Raw genomic sequence first — 16,947 nt, forward strand, 5'->3', positions numbered from 1 at the left:
GGGGATCCAGTATTGTCAGGCTCACCAAAAATCACAAGATTGGCTTTAAAATCGTGAGATTATGTAAAAACAATAGACGTGAGGTTCTTTTTTTAATTGGCCTTCTTTTTGAGCATTTGAGGTGCACTGGGGTCACATTTGGAAGCTTTCTCCACAGCCACAAGTGCTAGAAACCTACTTTTCCTTTAAGAATGAAGGTTGGAATTATCACATATCCACTTGACTCCAGGAGCTGGGGCTTCAAGGAAACAATAATTATCTTGAGGCTCATGACACATTACAGCTGGGAGCAAGCCCCCAGCCTGGGTGACAGAAACTTGCTGGTTCTGCTGGAGCTAGCATTCTAAAAACAGTGGCATGGGTTGCAGCCCGAGGACTGACGCAGGGGATCGGACGAGCTTGTACTCGTCTGACCTGCAACCTTCACATCACTGTTCTTGAGCTAGTGTGTCTGTCTGCCTCTGCCAGGAAGCAAGCTGCCAGCCATTCGGTAGAAACCCCTTAAATTTCTCCATCTGTAAAATGGGCCTAAAGATATCCATTGCGCTCTTCACTTCAGGGCGTTGTGAGCTGTTATTCACTCACTGGGCACCATGGGAACTTCAAGTGGCAGGAGCTATGAGAAAATACTGTCATTGCAAAGCTGCGTGTGTCTGGGGAAGTTCGGAGTTCTTGCTAACAAACCACAGGGAGAGAAAACGTCCTGTTTCAGGGGGTTAGCAAAGCTCTTAGGGATTAGGATGAGACCTTCATGGGGGGCAGGTGATTGCACATCTGCCTGCTGTGGGATTTCCTGCCCTTCCTCTGAAGTCTCTGGCAGTGCGACTGAGATGGGTGGCCCATGGGTCTGCTCCAGTCTGGAAGGTGTAGAACTGATAAATTAAATAGTTTTTAATTGTTCATTTTATCAATGTAACTTCTGTTCACCATTCACTACATTTGCCTACATTATAACTTCTGTTCACTGTTTGCCATATTGTAATTCAAACCCCATTTTAAAAAGCTCACTCCATTTTGTAAAAGCTTCCTCCAGCCTTCATTTTTGCAAACCCTGCTGTAATCTTATTAGTTTAGTTTAGCTGTGTGACTGAGGTATGCATGGATGATGGAATCAACCTCCAGCCCCAGCCTGTCCTGATGAAATAGAGTTCAAACCCCACTGGCTGAAGATACAGACAAGAGCCCTAACAAGATAAGAAGAGTCCACCCTAAAAAGAGAAGGTACAATAGAAGGAAGATCAAAGCCAGGTCCCAGGCTGAAAGTCACGTCTGCAATTTACGGGTGATCAATCACCAAACCCAGAGCAGCATGACACAGCAAAACCTATAGACTCTGGATTCAAACTCAAGCCTACAAAAAGGATGGGTGAGATGGGAGACTTTGGAGGGTAACATTTGGCTGCCAACATGGAAGGGCATCAGTGCCTGCCCAACAGAGACCCAGCTCATCCTTGAGCCCGGCTTTCCTGGCCAGTTACCGCCACAAGCTACCAACCCAAGCTGCAAAATCAAGCCATGAACTCAAGCTATGTCCAGGACTGATAACTATGCAGCAGCTGCAGAACATCTGATGTGTGTGTGTGTGTGTGTAGGTATTAGGTATAATATGTGTGTATAAGGATTAAGATATTAGTTATTGGTCATAAATCAAATTATCACAATAAATGTGGCATCTTTGTCTTGCCCCCCAAAAGATCCTGTGTAGTTTTGTCTGTACAACAAAGGTCCTTTGTTTTTAAGTGCCCATGCAGGCAAATGCAGCAAGAGCTGATTTGCACCCAGCAGGAGCTCACGTGTAGCCTTGGAGGCTGACTTTAGTGCTGTAGTGTAGACGCTGTGCCACTGTAGTGTAGACACTGCGCTGCTGTAGTGCTGTAGTGTAGATGCTGTGCCGCTGTAGTGTAGACACTGTGCTGCTGTAGTGCTGTAGAGTAGACGCTGTGCCGCTGTAGTGTAGACGCTGTGCCACTGTAGTACTGCAGTGTAGACACTTTTGACATAGGTGGAAAGGGTGTTTTCTGTCGCTATAGTTAACCCACTTTCTGCGAGGCAGTAGCTAGGTGGACAGAAGACTCCTTCCACCAACCAAACTGAATCTACACCAGGGATAAGGTTGATCTAACTGTAGTGCTCAGGGCCTGAGCAGCATAGCTAGTTCGATCTAACTTTTAAGTGTAGCCCAGGTCCGGGCACAGAGAAGTTACGTGGCTTGCCTGTGGGCATACAGCAAATCATTGGCGGGGATTAGAATGTGCTCAGACCTGTGCTCTGTCCTCTGACTTGCTTCTCAGACATTAGCATTGTCCTCTGAGACTGCAAAAGGAATTCTTTCATTTTCACCAGGATGGCAGGCACTGGAGGTTTGCAAAAGCAAACTCAGTTTAATGTCTCATCTGCTCGATCCATTTATTACTGATGGTGGCTCCTCTGCCTCTGGGGAACTAGCTCATTATTACTGAGCCATACATTTCTCATACGGGCACAGGAATAAAGCGTGGCACAAACGGTGCACGGCTGGGATTTGCAGACAAGGAATGATCAGATCTCAGGGACTGCAGGCTACACCCCTGCCTTGAGGCTGTTCTTGGCTGGGTGCTGCGTGTAGCAAGTGCCTCGGTGAAGGGTCCAGAGTTCTCAAAGCACTTTGCAAAGGAGGGAGAGATATTATCCCCATTTTACAGCTGAGGAGACTGAGGCAGAGGAAAATTGAAGTGACTTTCCCAAGGGCAAAGGCTGAGCCAATGGCAGAACTAGGACTCCACCTTGGCTAAATGCTAGCCGGGAGCTCTACCTACTGCCCCAAGCTGGTTCCCCAGTCATTGGCTGATAAATAACCGTTTGTATACACAGTGCTAACTACATTTCACTCTACCCTCCCAGTCCAAGCTGCTGCATCGCAGGGCGCTGGCAGGGGAGCGTGTTCACATGAGACAACCCAGTCAGGCGGGATTAAAATCAATCGCCCAAGCTCGGCTGGTGGGGAGACAGCTGACGTTAGGCTGTAGCCAGAGGGGCAGCTGGACTTTGCAGGAGTGCGATGCGCAGGCACCCACTGACCTCAAAAAATTGCCAGTCAGTGCTGGGCGCTCCCAACCTGCCCCAGCTCTGCTTTGGCTCCAGGCTGCACAGAGCCTCCTGGACCCAGCCTGCAGGAAAGAGCAGCGAGGTTTGCCCGCGGGCACTGGTGTTTCAAGGCTCAGGAGCAGGGGTGTGCGTGGAGGGACGAGCTGAATCAATAACAGCCCCCCAACCCCCTAAGCTTGTTGCTGGGTTTCTTTCATGGCTTCTCGGAACACTCTTAAAAGAAGTGGCAAGAAAGCAATTAAACAGTGCTCGCTCACAAGGCCAAAGAGAATGTGCCAGTTCATGGCAGCAGCCGGTATCCCACCGTTCCTCCAAGAAGTGTAATTGAGCGTGCAAGACAATGGCATGCCAGGCTTGTCTCACTAGATTGTCTTCAGGGCCACCTGAGACCCTTTCAGAACAGCACAGCCTGAGCGAGGCGGCTTCCCATCAAGCCCACATGGGAAAACCAGAACACACCAGGTTTGGTTTACATATGAGCATAAGCATGGCCAGACTGGATCAGCAGCCTGGCTCGCCACCAGGGACCAGATGCTCCAGGGGAAGATTCAAGGAACCCTGCAGGAAGCAGATGTGGGATAATCTGGCTCCTCATGAAGGCCTCAGCCTGATCCTTAATGGAGATGGGTTTAAACCCTGGAACAGGAGGGGTTTTAAATCTCCCTTCTAACACACTTTTGTTCACATGCACTATTACAACTCTGGCTGTCCTTGTTATCCACATGAATGTCCAATCTGTCTTTGAAGCTTGGTAAATTCTTGGCCTCAATGACATCCTGTGGTGGGGAGTTCCACACGCTAACCACACGCTGGGCCAAAAGCAGTTCTGTGCCTAGTTTTGACTTTGCTACCTTTTGAGTTCATTGCTTGTCCCTGCTCTCTTCTCTGCCTGGGTGGGCTTTTTTTGTTTAGTCCTTGAAATGGGGGAGTGAATTCCCTGGTGGTGGTGATGGACGAGTGATGCTGGTCTCAGAGCTTTGTTGGAGCACCTCCCCACTCGCCAAACCCGAGGCAAAATAGCCAAGCTCCAGGAAGTGATGTCATGTGGGTAACTATCAACTGCCCTTCAGATATTACCACATGTGACTAATTAAAAGCTGTTCAAGGATTGAGGGGAAATCAATGGCTTTAACCCTGCTGGCTGGGATGCCCCTTTGTTGTGGGTGAGTGCTTGTGTGCACTGGAGTGAGTGCACATGTTGGCCTCATAGATCCCTCACCCATCCCTGCTGTCACCGGTAGCATGAAGAAATGGGTCTGACTGTGATGCCAGGATGCAAACTCAGCTGCCTAAATCCCATACAGAGCCACATGCCTGCCGAGACGCAGAGCTGGCTCCAGGATCTGCTCTGGGGGGATGAGTGTGGGTGGGCAGGGGAAGCAGGGCAAGGGGCTGAAAGCTACAGTCCAGTGTTGGGTGAGGACCGGGCTCCTTCAGGGATGCAGCCTAGCGGGGAGCTAAGTAGCCCGTGAGCAGCGGAGGGCAAGGCAGAGGGGGGCTGTGCAGCTGTGGGCTTTACCCAGGTGCCACTGCACGGTCTCTCGGCAAACTGCAGGCTTGGAAGGTGGCCTGGCAGCTCCAGCCAGCCGGGATGGCATTCTGACAGGGGGCACGAGCTGGGCCTGTTTGGGGAAAAGCCTTGGGGCTAATCCCCAGGGGTGTAAATGCCGTGGGTCGTGCAGAAAACAGGCCAGGATGGTGCAAATCAAATCTGACTTACATGTGGATGGCCCCTCCCCCCCACATCCTCACTGCGTGTCACTCACTGGGTTCGATTCCCAGCTCACCGGGTTCCCTTTAGGCCTTAAAGTGGCTGTGACCATCCCCCTGAGAGTCTTCCCTGCCCCCTGTGCTGGAGGCTTCTCCAGGTAGTGTAGGGCAGGCACTAGGGCCCTGCTTCTCCCTCGTGGCGCAGGGGACAGACTGGGGCCATGTCGGGTGTGGCCAGACTGCACTGCCCTATGGCTCGTCTCTGATCCCCAGGGGATCTTGGGCAGCGGAGGCTGAGCATACGTTAGAGCAGCCCTGAAACTGCTGTAAGTTACAGCAGGGTGAGGCTCTGTCCCCGAGCCCCCTTTGTCCACTGAGAATCCTGGCCCTTGTCGTACAGTGACCTGTTCAGATTGCCACACTACATTCACCCCCTCCTAGCGCCGGGAAGGAATTGCACTTTCTGCCTTGCACAAAAGCAAAACTAGTGCAAGTGATTCTGCTTGCACACCAGGAAAGTGCAAGGGGCACTGACCTGTAACTCTCGCCCACACAGGTGTGACTGCAGGATGTGGTGTCAGGGACCTGTTTGCTTTGGGCAGCCTGGAGAAAAGTAGGTTAGGATCCTTGGTGTTGAAGCGGCTGATCCGGGTACTCAGGGGACACCCCCACCCCTCCTTGGTATTGTAATCGCTGCACGAGGCTCTGGGCCTTTGATGTAGTCACTTTCACCAAAGCGAAGTTCTGCTCTTGGACACTTGCTAATGTCACCAAAAATTCACAGCAGCGGGAGCCGCTGCAGGGCCCAGTCCCTGGGTGGCGCCTGTCACGGCTGGAGTGCCAAGGCAGAGCCGGTGCTTGTGCAGCTGGAGGGAGCCAGCGGAGGATCAAGCCAGGTTCCTTCTGACACAATGCGATGTGACGTGACGTGGTCGGTGGCGCAGGGTGGGAGGCATCCTCGTTAGAGCTGATACTGCAGGGCAACGCCAGGCAGGAGATACCCTCACTGCTCCTTGGCTGGCGTAGGCGACCTTGGCTTCACGCCCCCCCATGAAGGATGGCGTCACTAGAGCAGCCCCCCTGTGCTGGGCAGTGCCAGCTCAAGGTCTGGGGTGGGTTCCTTTGCCCATTCCCGGAGGCCCGTTGGGACCAGGGGCCAGACTGTATCAGGGCAGCCTCCGGACAAGTGAGGCACAGGATGACTCCACCCTGGGTTCTGCACCAGTGCAGGATGCATTGCATTGAATCTAAAGCATCCCTGGGAATCTCAAAGCCCTTTGTCAACTGCCTCACGGCTGAGCCGTAAGTGCTGGGCTCCTGGCCTGTATGCAGAACCCAGTCTGCGGAAGTTTGGCCACTGGCGCCAGCGAGATGGGAGTTTGGCTGCCAGTCCAGAAGGAAGGCTGGGATTGAGGTTTGCATACACGGAGCATCGGCTCTACCTACCACAGTACTGGGCAGGGCAATACGCCCGACACGGGCCCAGCCAGAACACTACAGGGTGAATGGCTGTTTGGTGCCTCCTGTGCAGGCACCAGGCAGGCGCAGATCCACCATCCACTCCTGCCTAGTTGCCAGGACAGGGTGCACGGCCTGGGAAATAGCCCCCGGGCGGGCCAGGGGGCAATTAAAGCAGCCTGGAGGCATCAAGGCACTTTTGACCCACCGGGTTTTGCAGTGAGCACAGCTCAGCCAGAGCAGAGGATCCTGCTGCCTGGGATCTGGGTGACTGGTTCCCCATCCCCCAAGTGCTGCAGGAAGGGGAGCCCTGGCCTTTTCCTTAGTGGTGTGAGCGAGGACTGACGTCTTGGCATCAGGATAAGGTAGCAGCAGGGGCCGGGGCTCTGGTCTGCCAGGACGGCTTCCTTCCCCGAGCTCTGCCTGCGGAATTGCTCGTCGTCCCCTCTTCTCTGGTTTGCAAACTGCTGATAAGTGACTGTGTTTTGCCCTTGGGTGAAGCTCAAGTCATAACAGTGCAAAACTCCGGAGGCCTGTCAAGGCCCGTTTGGTCCCAGCGCTGATCCAAGGAGACAGCTCGCTCTCCCCTGTTACTCCCTCATACGCATGGGCTGTGTGTCTACAAAGCCCAGTGCCTGGCAGACAATGCCAAGGCAAGCAGGGTGACCAGACAGCAAGTGTGAAAAATGGGGACGAGTGGGGGGTAATAGGAGCCTGTATAAGAAAAAGACCCAAAAATTGGAACTGTCCCTATAAAATCAGGACATCTGGTCACCCTAAAGGCAAGTGACATTCTAAGACCCATGCTGGTGAATTCACGGTAGCCGTGTGGGGGTTGTATGCGGGGGGGAGTTGTATAAATCTTGCTCCCCTGCCAAACCACCTCCCTGTTTCTCAGCAGCCCTGGGTGCAGCAGGCACTGCCCTCCAGCGTGCACTGGCTGTATGGGCATGGGGGGTGTCTTGTCTAAGGCAGCGTCAGACACAGGGCACTAGCAATCAGCCCATCACCTGATGGGAAAGAGGGGTCAAAATGAGCCCTGCCGTCGCCATTTGCAACTGAGCAGGCGGGGGAAGCACTTTGAGGAAAGATGGAGCTGCTGGGCCTCGTGCTTAGGCTGCTCGCCAGCAGCCCGAGCCAAAGCCAGCGGGAGCCTGTCCATTGAGAGCACAGGGATCTGCATCGGGTCTGCCCCTGCAGGTCAGTGCCCGGAGGGGACTAGTCTCTCTCGTTACTAAGTACAGCTGCTGCCAGCTGGGAGTCCTAGGAACAGCTTGTGGCCATTCCTGGGCATAGTGCTGGAGAAACCAACAGCAATTCCTTCCTTCAGCCAAGCCCTGAGCAATCCCCTGCCCTCAGCTCCGACAGCTCAAATCACCGAGCCGCGGTGGACACGGTCCCGATTCCTTCTGAGCCAAGTGCATCAGTGAGTTCGCAGCCCCACAACGGGCACCAGCCGAAGATGACCTAACGCCAGCCATTTAATGGGCGAAGGAGTCCCATGAAACACACCAAGCCCTGAAACGCTGAAGGGACCAAACGATGTTTAGAAAATGCCGACTGGCCTTGGGAATTCTTGTGTATATGGACCTCTCCCCCACGTCCTCCCTGGCCTTTTAGTTCAAAACATTAACTCACTAACATGCTATTGGCCGTTCCGTCTCTGTTCCATCTGACCGCCTCTCACAATTATTACGCTGCCCACCAGGTTATTTTAAATGAAACGATGAAGCTTCCCAGTGGTGGGGTTGGACGGACACTAAAGCCAATGCTGACGGTGAGCCGGGGGTCACAACGTTTTTGTGTAGAAATCCTCTCCATATCCGGCTGAGCAGCGATGGCACCACGGCAGAGAGTGGTACCTCCCAGGGGAGCGGCGGTCACTCTCTGCCACTGCTGGGCGCTCCCAAGGTCTTATGCTCCAGCCAGTCACACAGTTCTGCGTGTGTGGGTGTGTGCAGATACACTATAAACACAATCTGGACCAACAGGGGCTTTCGGTCAGGTTTTCGCCTCGCTCTGTACTTTCCCAGAGGTTGTCAGCACCAGCAAAGAGCGAAATTCAACACAGAGGTACCACTACAGAGCCAGTCCTGCTAGCGGCAATGAGCTGCCTGCGGCATTTGGACTGGGCACCGCTCCCAGATTCAGCTGCTCTGCTCCAAGCTGTCCCGGCAGAGCTGTTGGGCTCGGGTTTTTGTGTGCCGTCATTTGGGGTGCAGTTCGGCCCAGCCCAAGGCGTGAAGCAGCGCATAGGCCCTGGGCCAGCTCTCTGCATGGGCTGGATGTCACCCGGGGAGCAGAAGCAGCTTAGCGGCCATGGGCCGGTGCCTGTCGAGTGGCTGTGCTTGCAGCTGGGCTCTCGCTGTATGTGCCGTGCAAAGAGACATCAAAGCAGCAAGGCCTCCCTGGGGAATCGGGCTTTACCCAGAGCTGAAAAGCAGCCCCCGGGGCCCCTGGAAAGGGCTAGGGGGGAGGGGGGGTTCTTTCACCAAGTGACCTGGGCTGGGATGCAGCTGCAGACGCGTTGCCGTGGAAACGGCAGATGCTTAGTGCAGTGGCCGCAAGGCTGGCGCTCGGGGGGGAGGGGGAGGCCTGGGATTTGTCTTGCGCTGGACGTGGCATTGCATTTCGCCCGCCATTCCCCCCCCTCCCCCCCGAGCACCTCGCAGAAGGGTTTAATCCAGGGACGGAGCCAGCCTGGATGCACAATCGCCCAGGCCTGGGACTGGCCTTTGAAAGCAGGGGCTGGAAGGAAGGAGACGTGTGGCCTCCCTGAATCCCAGTCCAGCTGCAAACGCATCCTGCCTGACAGCCAATCAAGGGGGCCTGTGCCGAGGCAGCTTCGGCAGCCGGTTCCAGGCCCCCCATCCTCAGGCAGTCACCAACGTCCTTCCGGGCTCCCTTTAGGCTTATGCTTTTCCAGTCAAACTTGGTCACGATGCACAACGGCTCTGTCCACACCTGAGTTAAAGCCCCTTCCCCCCCCTCCACACCACCTGTTAGTGGCAGTGGGGAAACGCCGGAGCGGGGGGCTCCAGCTGTTTGCTTTGCTGCCCCATAAGCACTACCACCTTCCAAGGAGGCCAGCAGGCTCTGGGTGGGGGCACCGCGCACTGGTCTGCAGCCCATGGGGGCTATGGATGGGTGGGTCAGCAGGGATCTCTCAGTGGCCAGGGGGGGGCTTCACGCCAGCACGAGCAGGAGCCGAAGGGCAGGACAAGATGCGAGCTGGGATCGGATCTTCTCTGCTTGGACTGAAGCGTAGAGGAAAACAAGAGGAATGGCAGCGGAAATAGACATCTTAGCTCTTTTCCAGTGCTTTCAATGCGTGGCTCAGCAGCCGATTTGAAGCGCCCAGAAGGCAAACCCAAAATGCAAATAAATGCTTACAGCTTGGCAGGCAGCAGGGCCCTTCACGATGACCTGGGCTGACCTCCTGCGTGACACAGGCCACATACCCTCGGCCAAGAACCTCTGCCTCGAGCCTGTAACACCCGTTCGCGCTACAGCCAGTCCTGAGTTAAAGCCATCAAATGACGAAGGCTCCAACCCTTCCTTTGGTGAGATGTTCCCAGCTGACTTTCTAAGGCAGGTTTTCGACAGCGGGCTTGCTGAATCCTAGGGAGGGGGTGGAATCTCCATCCACAGAGGTTTTGAAGGCCCGGCTTGACAAGCCCTGGCTGGGATGATTTAGTTGGGGTTGGTCCTGCTTTGAGCAGGGGGTGGGACTAGAACCTCCTGAGGTCCCTTCCAACCCTGATCTTCTATGAATCTTTGCCAGTTTTTCACTCACCTTCCTGGCAGTGCAGACCCCAGGGCTGGACAGAGTGTCCTCAAAATTGGCTCACTAATGTCATATCCCCACCCTACTCCTGCTCGCCACTGCCCTCCGTATCCGTCGGACAGCAGCTTGCCAGCGTTCTCTGATTGAGGCCTCACGCCAGGAGCTCACGTGCAGTTACTTGTGACCAGAACCCCTAAGTCCTTTTCAGGGTCACTGCGTTCCAGCCTCCTCTTGTGACCTAAAGCCTTTGCTCCCCCACGTAGGCCCTTGCATTGGGCGGCGTTAAAATGCCCAGTGTTCAAAGAAGCCACCTTAGCGCGAAATCCATCATCATTTAGCTTCCACCGATTCTTGTCAGCAGCAAACTTCACCAGCAATGATTTTATATTTTCTTCCCAATCATGAATAAAGCTATTGGAGGGTCACAGGCGGATCCTTGCGAGAACCCCTCCCGTCCTCCATGATGATTCCTCATTTAGTTACTTTTTGTGAGTTGGCCATTAACCAGGTTCTAATCCACTGCTGAGTCCTGTCTAGCTAGAACAAGCACACTCTGTCTCTCTGCTATTCCTTCTGCGGACGGCTCGGGCAATGCAGATTTTAGGACTGGTATGTCAGCTGCACAGGAAGGTTTCTGCAGGTCTGACCTCACCACTCAGGCCGATTCCAGTGAGGGGAGGACCCCATTGACTTCGGTAGATGTGGGGTCCTTCTGCTCTGTGTCTGGAGCCAGAGCGATCCCACACTCTTCACTCCACCGAGGAACCAGCCCGGCTGCTAATGGGTTTGGAATCTGCAAATTAAACTGCCAGCCGCCCCCCTGGGGATTCTTTATTATCTATTTCCTGGCTCTGGGCTAATCCCAAATCACGCCTTGGCCTGCAAGCCAGGGTCAGCGTCCTCAGGGTATTAGAAGGTGCTGATTAAATCCTGGGCTCACCGGAAGCAGCCAGCACTTGCCCTGTCCGTGGTGGTGAGCGGAGGGGATGAGGATTTAGCTGCCTTGCAATGAGAGGGGCTGTGGGTTTGACTGGACACTTCTTTCCTGCATAGCTGTGATCCCGGGGAGGTAGGGACCTGGCGACACATATCTTTGCAAAGTAGGGCAGGTGCTTCCTACAGGGACAGAAGGGGTTTTCCCTGGCTGGAGTTAATGGAGCTCTCCACAAGGCAGTCTGTGTGGGAGGAGGGCTGAGCTTTGTAAAGCTGCACCAATGGGAGCTCTAGTGTAGCCAAGGCTCTGGGGGACACGGGTATTTTAGCCACCATGCTGTCCAGCCCTGCCCTGAGCACTCAGACAGCACTGCAGAGCTGATTTCTGGCCAGCTCTTTCCCAGGATAACCCATTCCTTGGTCACCTGCACAGAAACCGTTGCTCCTTCTCTGCACACCTGAACGTAGGTGAGAGAGACCCCGTGGGCCACATCTACTTACTCACATCACCCTCCCTTGCAGGAATACGCCTGCAAAAGGGACCGGCAGCTGGGAAGTTAGGGGTGATCCCAGCTCCATCCCTTTCTCAAGTTCTGCAGGGTACAGGGTCATTCCTGAGTGCAGTTCTCTGGTTTTGGGGGGAGAGAAATAAACCAAAAAACTATTCCAGTGCTTTTGAGTCTTTATTAAAGGGACCCCACGCACCAGGTTCAATCCTCTGTCAACCAGCCTGGGCCGAGAATGTGCAAATACGGGCGAGAGCTCGTGGGCATCATGGATGGAGCCAATCACCACGGTGACAGCTCCGGACCCCATCCACAGAAGGACAGGGACACAGTGGGGGACAGCCGGACCCTCCACTCGTACTTTGCACCCGTGCGGAAGGGAGGACGGCTGAGAAGTTCGGGATCCAGCTGACGAGTAGGCACTGTGTGTTTTGCAATGCTGGAAACAACCACCACCACCGATCCCCCTCCTCCCGGTTCTGGCCCCTTCCCCTCGCATCCCCCGCCAAACCTGGGCACTAAAACAGAACACAAACAAAGACTTTGGCTGCCAATCCATCACGCCAGCAAAGCCCCGCCCTGCCCTGCCCCGCCCCACTGTTCTGCTGGAGTTAAAGGGGCGGCATCCGTCCCAAGCCGGGGGAGAGGACCACATTGTAGGCGGAGGATACATCTTGCCCCACAACCATCCCGGGCCCCGGGGCATTTTCCTTTCTCTCCCCCACTCCAGGATGGGGCCAAGGAAGGAAGAAATGAATTGCCGCCCCAAACCAAATGTCGGTGCCGATAAGCAACCCTCCCCATGCTGGTCTCCTGCCCCATGGTGCAGTTCGGCCACAGAGGCCCCCTCCCCAGAAGGCAGCACTTCTTGCCAGGGATAAGGGGGGCTGGGAGGGGGATGTCTCCTCCAGAAGGATTCAAGTAAATCGATTACAACTCCAGCATCCCCGTCCCTCCCAAATCCACTCTCCACCCACCACATCCCGCCCCAAAACAGCAAACCAAATGGCTGCATATGGGCTGTGTGTTTCGGTTTGTCACTTTTCCACACTCTGACATGGCATGTCACGGGGAGACAGGAGAGGCAACGGGCAGAGGAGGGACTGGCGAGCCGAGTGGGCAGACTGGCAAAGCGGGTCCCACGTCCAGCACACGGGCCATCGGGCACGTCCGCGGCCCACTGAGAAGCAAGGGCCCGCAGGCGTTGTTCCCACCTAACGCTGAGTGGAAGAGCAGCACCGTTCCCATCCCACATCAGGCTCTGCCGTGCTGGGCCAAGGACACCATTGGTCAGTGGCGTGGGTTCGCTGGTTGAAGTCTTGTGTGACCACGCTGGCAGACGGCACTTCCACGCCCCGCTCCTTTGGATGCCACGGGTTGCCGCTAGCTAGGTGGCCTCTCAGGGATTGCACAAAGAAAGCTTTGGCCAAAAAGGGGTGGGTTTGTCCTGTTAGCAAAGGCCCTTGAGTAAACCCGCCTGCAAGGAGCCAGCCCCATGTGGAGACACCAGAGTCATCCGGGAGCCCGCCTGCTGCCGTCCTTTACCCTGTGACTTTCCTCTCCGTGCCTCAGCCTCAGAGAGAAGAGGAGGCCCCCCCAGCTGGACTGCAAGCTTTTGCAAAGGTCCTTTCAAGGGGTTCCTCTTCTATCGGGCTCCAAGCGCCTCTGGAAGCAGCAAATGATTAGAATCCGAACCGGGTCTGCTTGTCTCTCCCCGGCCGGCGCTGGGCTCGCCCTGCCGGGACGTCTCCGTCGCCTCGGAAAAAATAACTCTGGACGTAAACGTGGGTTTGGGATTTTTTCTCCTTTTTCGCTTTTCTTTATTTCTTTTGAAACCATCAAACAAAAGAAGAAAATCCTGCAATGGGGGCTCGAGAGCCCGGCGCCAGGCTGCTGGGGGGGCGGTACAGGGTGCTCTGCTGGCTGGGGGTGTTGACGGGTGTCTGGGGGGTTGGAGTCCTACTGACTTTGGGCCGGAAGAGGCTGCCTTGCTGGGTGCTGGTGCTGTTGGACAAGGGGCAGTGGTCGGGGTCGCCGGAATCGCTCTCCGTGTAGCTGTAAGCCTGGGCCCGGGAGATGCCCTTCTGCTGGCGCCGCCAGGAATTGTAGTAGGTCGGGTCGCTGATGTAGTGGTTGACGAAGGAGTGGGCCTTCTGGTGGTTCTGATCCACTTCGTACTCGCTGTCGCTCCCCTGCAGGGACAGAGCGCTGGGTTACTCCAGGTCTGGCTGTGCCCGGCCGCAGCTCTCAGCCGCCCAACAAGCACATGCCCACAAGGACATGGCGCTAGCAGGAGCTGAGGGGGCACCCGCTGGGCACTGCCATCAGCAGCCCACTGGGCACTGGCTTGTGAGAGGCAGCTTGAAAACCGTGACCCTACATGACATCAGAGCGTGCACCTGAACCCTTCCCCCCTGCACCCATCCTGCAGGCAGGGGAGGGGGTGGGCAGGTGCAACTGGGGTCTCCCACACATTGGTGTGAGTCCAGAGTGATTCCATGGAACAGCACTGGAGTAAGGGAGGGTCTGAATCGGGCCCTGGGGGAAGCTGGTGATAGAGCATGAGCAGACCCAGAGCCCGTCCCGGCCTGGCGTCCCTTCCCCAATGACCAGAACCAGTGCCCAGCTTGGCATCATCTCCCCAATAACCAGATCCAGCACCTGGCCCGACTTGGCGTCCCTTCCCCAATGACCAGATCCAGCACCCAGCCTGGCCTGGCCTGGCATCCCTTCCCCAGTGACCAGATCCAGCACCTGGCCCAGCCTGGCATCCCTTCCCCGACAACCAGATCCAGCACTCGGCTCGGCCTGGCATCTCTTCCCCAATGACCAGATCCAGCACCTGGCCTGGCATCCCTTCCCTGACAACCAGATCCAGCACCCGGCCCGGCCTGGCATCTGTCACGGAGTGTGGTGGAGTCCGGCCTTGCACCCCTCTTCCTGGGACCCACAGTGACTCTCAGCCAGCCAGTAAAACAGAAGGTTTATTGGACAACAGGAACACAGGTTACAGCAGAGCTTGCAGGCACAGTCAGGACCCCTCCACCGAGTCCTTCTGGGCTTTCAGGGTGCTTGGATCCTAGCTAGGATACCCTGAATTCCGCCCACACAGCCCCAAGCCCAAACTCCAACTGCTTCCCTCCTGCCGCTCCCTTCCTTTGTCCCCTTCCCGGGTAAAGGTGTTGACCTTTCCCCTCCCTTAGGCATCCCTTCCCCGACAACCAGATCCAGCACTCGGCTCGGCCTGGCATCTCTTCCCCAATGACCAGATCCAGCACCTGGCCCAGCCTGGCCTGGCATCCCTTCCCCGACAACCAGATCCAGCACCCGGCCCGGCCTGGCCTGGCATCCCTTCCCCAATGACCAGATCCTGATCCCAGCCCAGTGTCCCTTCCCCAACAACTAGACCCAGACCCCATCCCCAATGACCAGATCCAGCCCCTGGCCTGGCCTGGCATCTCTTCCCTGACCAGACCCAGGGCCCGCCCGGTGTCCCTAGTGACCAGGCCCAGCGCAAGCCCTGGCAGCACTGACCCTACGCACCATCTCTGGGAGCAGCCGGAATTATTTTTGTCAGAGGGCACAGCGGGGAGGACGGGAGAAGAGAGAGCTCAGGCAGAGCCTGGGTTGGCTCACGTCCCTCCTTTCAACTCACCCTCTGCTTTCCAGAATTGAATTCAGCTTCCCCCTTCCCCAAGGCACAATGGCCCCATTCATGAGGAAGCTGGGGCCGGCCAGGAAAGCAATCAAGTGACAGCTTTCAGCTCCCGCAGCTCTCACAGCTCCTCAAAGACACTCAACCCGCGATAATGCAAAGGGGGGTGAACTTGGATTTGCCTCCACTTTGCAGGCAAAGGAAAGGGCAGGCAAGGCCCAGGACTATGGGGCAGCTGGGGGGTTGCTGAAGAGCTGGAAGCCCTCAGCTGCCTGTTCCCCTCCGCGGCTCTGAGACACAAGCCTGCACCGGGCTCAGGTGATGGGAGCAGCCAGGGAATTTCCAGCTGTGCCACAAATGCCCAAGTTAGCGTCACTGCACCTGTCGGAGCCCCAGCTCTCCTGCAGGAATAACCCAGCCCGCGAGGCCCTCTCCGTGCGAGGCTACCCAGCGCGTGGCACAAGAGGGTCCTGATCTCTGGGGGCACCTGCAGGCGCTCCTGTCATGGGGGTACACGGGCAGGCTTAGTGCTCATGCAGCACCCGCATCTCCACCCCCTCGGGTTCCCTCTGCCCCTTCCCAGTGTACCGCCAGAGCTTGGCCGCGCAGCTACAGTCCTCCAAGGTGTAGGGAGAAAAGAGCCGGTCGGTCAGATTCGGCTGGGGAACTGTATCGTTCCTCCCACTCCCAGTGCTCCAGTAGCGTAAAGGAGCATTGGTGCAAGGGAAAGGCCAAAGGGACCTTGGTGTAAAAGAGAAGCAGGCGCTACGAGCCAGAGCGAGATCTCGGCTACACCCGGCATGTCCCCCCCAACTCAGCGGGGATTTGCCTGGCTGCCACTGACAGAAGGATCTGACCCATCACCTCTACCCCCTGCTCCTGCGTGTACCATAATCCCGCTCTGAGGCTCTGGTTATTCCCTAGGCGCGCTCAGCACTGGCCACCCCCAAGTGAGGGTCCCGCAGGGTGGGAAGAAACGTGAACCAGGGAGTCGAGTGCCTCAGCTGAGACAGTTGCTGAAGTGGGATTAGCAGGCCTGGGTCCCCTGGCCCGCTGCTCAGCCCCACGTGGCCGGCGCGAAGTGCTGCACGACCGCTCCACCGTCTCCCGGGTTGCTGGCAGAGCCCAGGGGCTAATGAGAGAGCCGAGCGGCAGGGTCTGTTTTGGCCTTGCCATCACTCACAGTCTCCCAGATGGAGCAGGGATTCCAGGCAGCCATTTGAATCTCAGCCCCCAGGGCCACTGGAAGAGAGAGGCTCGTTTACGCAGGTCTCGTTAAGGGTCAGTTCCAGCATAGCTGCAGCATCTGCGCCTGGAAACGGATGGCCAGGAGACACCAGGGGTCCTGGGGGAATACGCGGTTTCCTGGGGTCTCTCTCTAGCCCCATTCTGTTCCCAGGGATGCCGCCGCAGAGGGTCTTCCTGAACCTTGGCCTGGACCCTGCGGCCACTGCTCACTGCTCTACATGGCCCAAAGAGGGTGTGTCAGATGGGGACACAGGCTGCCCTGGGGTCCCGGAGCAGCTGTTCCCTTTGTGGGGAGCCGGGCTAAGCACCCAGCAGCTCCTGGCATGGTGCAAGGCAGTGCAAGATTGCCAGCTGGGGTTTGATACCAGCATGGAGAGAGCCCGTGGCGAGGGGCTGTTTCCACTGTCCCTGGGTATATTCAGCATCTGGCAGTTACCGCAGCTCAGATCCCAACATCCTGGATCTGTGCTCACCCCCACACTGTGTGAGCCAGGGCTCCCCCCTCCAACACCAGGAAAGCCAGGGTCCCATTTGGTCGCTGCGGGGCAGGCTGCTAGGGGTCTGAC

General features: G+C 56.4%; 1 protein-coding gene across 5 annotated transcripts in view; it reads right to left on the minus strand.

Moving 5' to 3' along the window:
* Positions 1-11,642: 11,642 nt before the first annotated feature.
* The window catches only part of SDK2 (sidekick cell adhesion molecule 2), a 173,229-nt gene continuing 167,924 nt past the window's right edge, over positions 11,643-16,947 (minus strand). For all 5 annotated transcript variants that reach the window (XM_050920798.1, XM_050920797.1, XM_050920795.1 and 2 more), the window contains one exon: positions 11,643-13,670. In XM_050920798.1, the coding sequence (XP_050776755.1) occupies positions 13,317-13,670 (354 nt within the window). In that variant the 3' untranslated portion in view covers positions 11,643-13,316. The remainder of the gene's footprint in view (positions 13,671-16,947) is intronic.

The sequence above is a fragment of the Gopherus flavomarginatus genome, chromosome 12, assembly GCF_025201925.1.
Source record: "Gopherus flavomarginatus isolate rGopFla2 chromosome 12, rGopFla2.mat.asm, whole genome shotgun sequence".
In the NCBI taxonomy this organism is placed as follows: domain Eukaryota; kingdom Metazoa; phylum Chordata; order Testudines; family Testudinidae; genus Gopherus; species Gopherus flavomarginatus.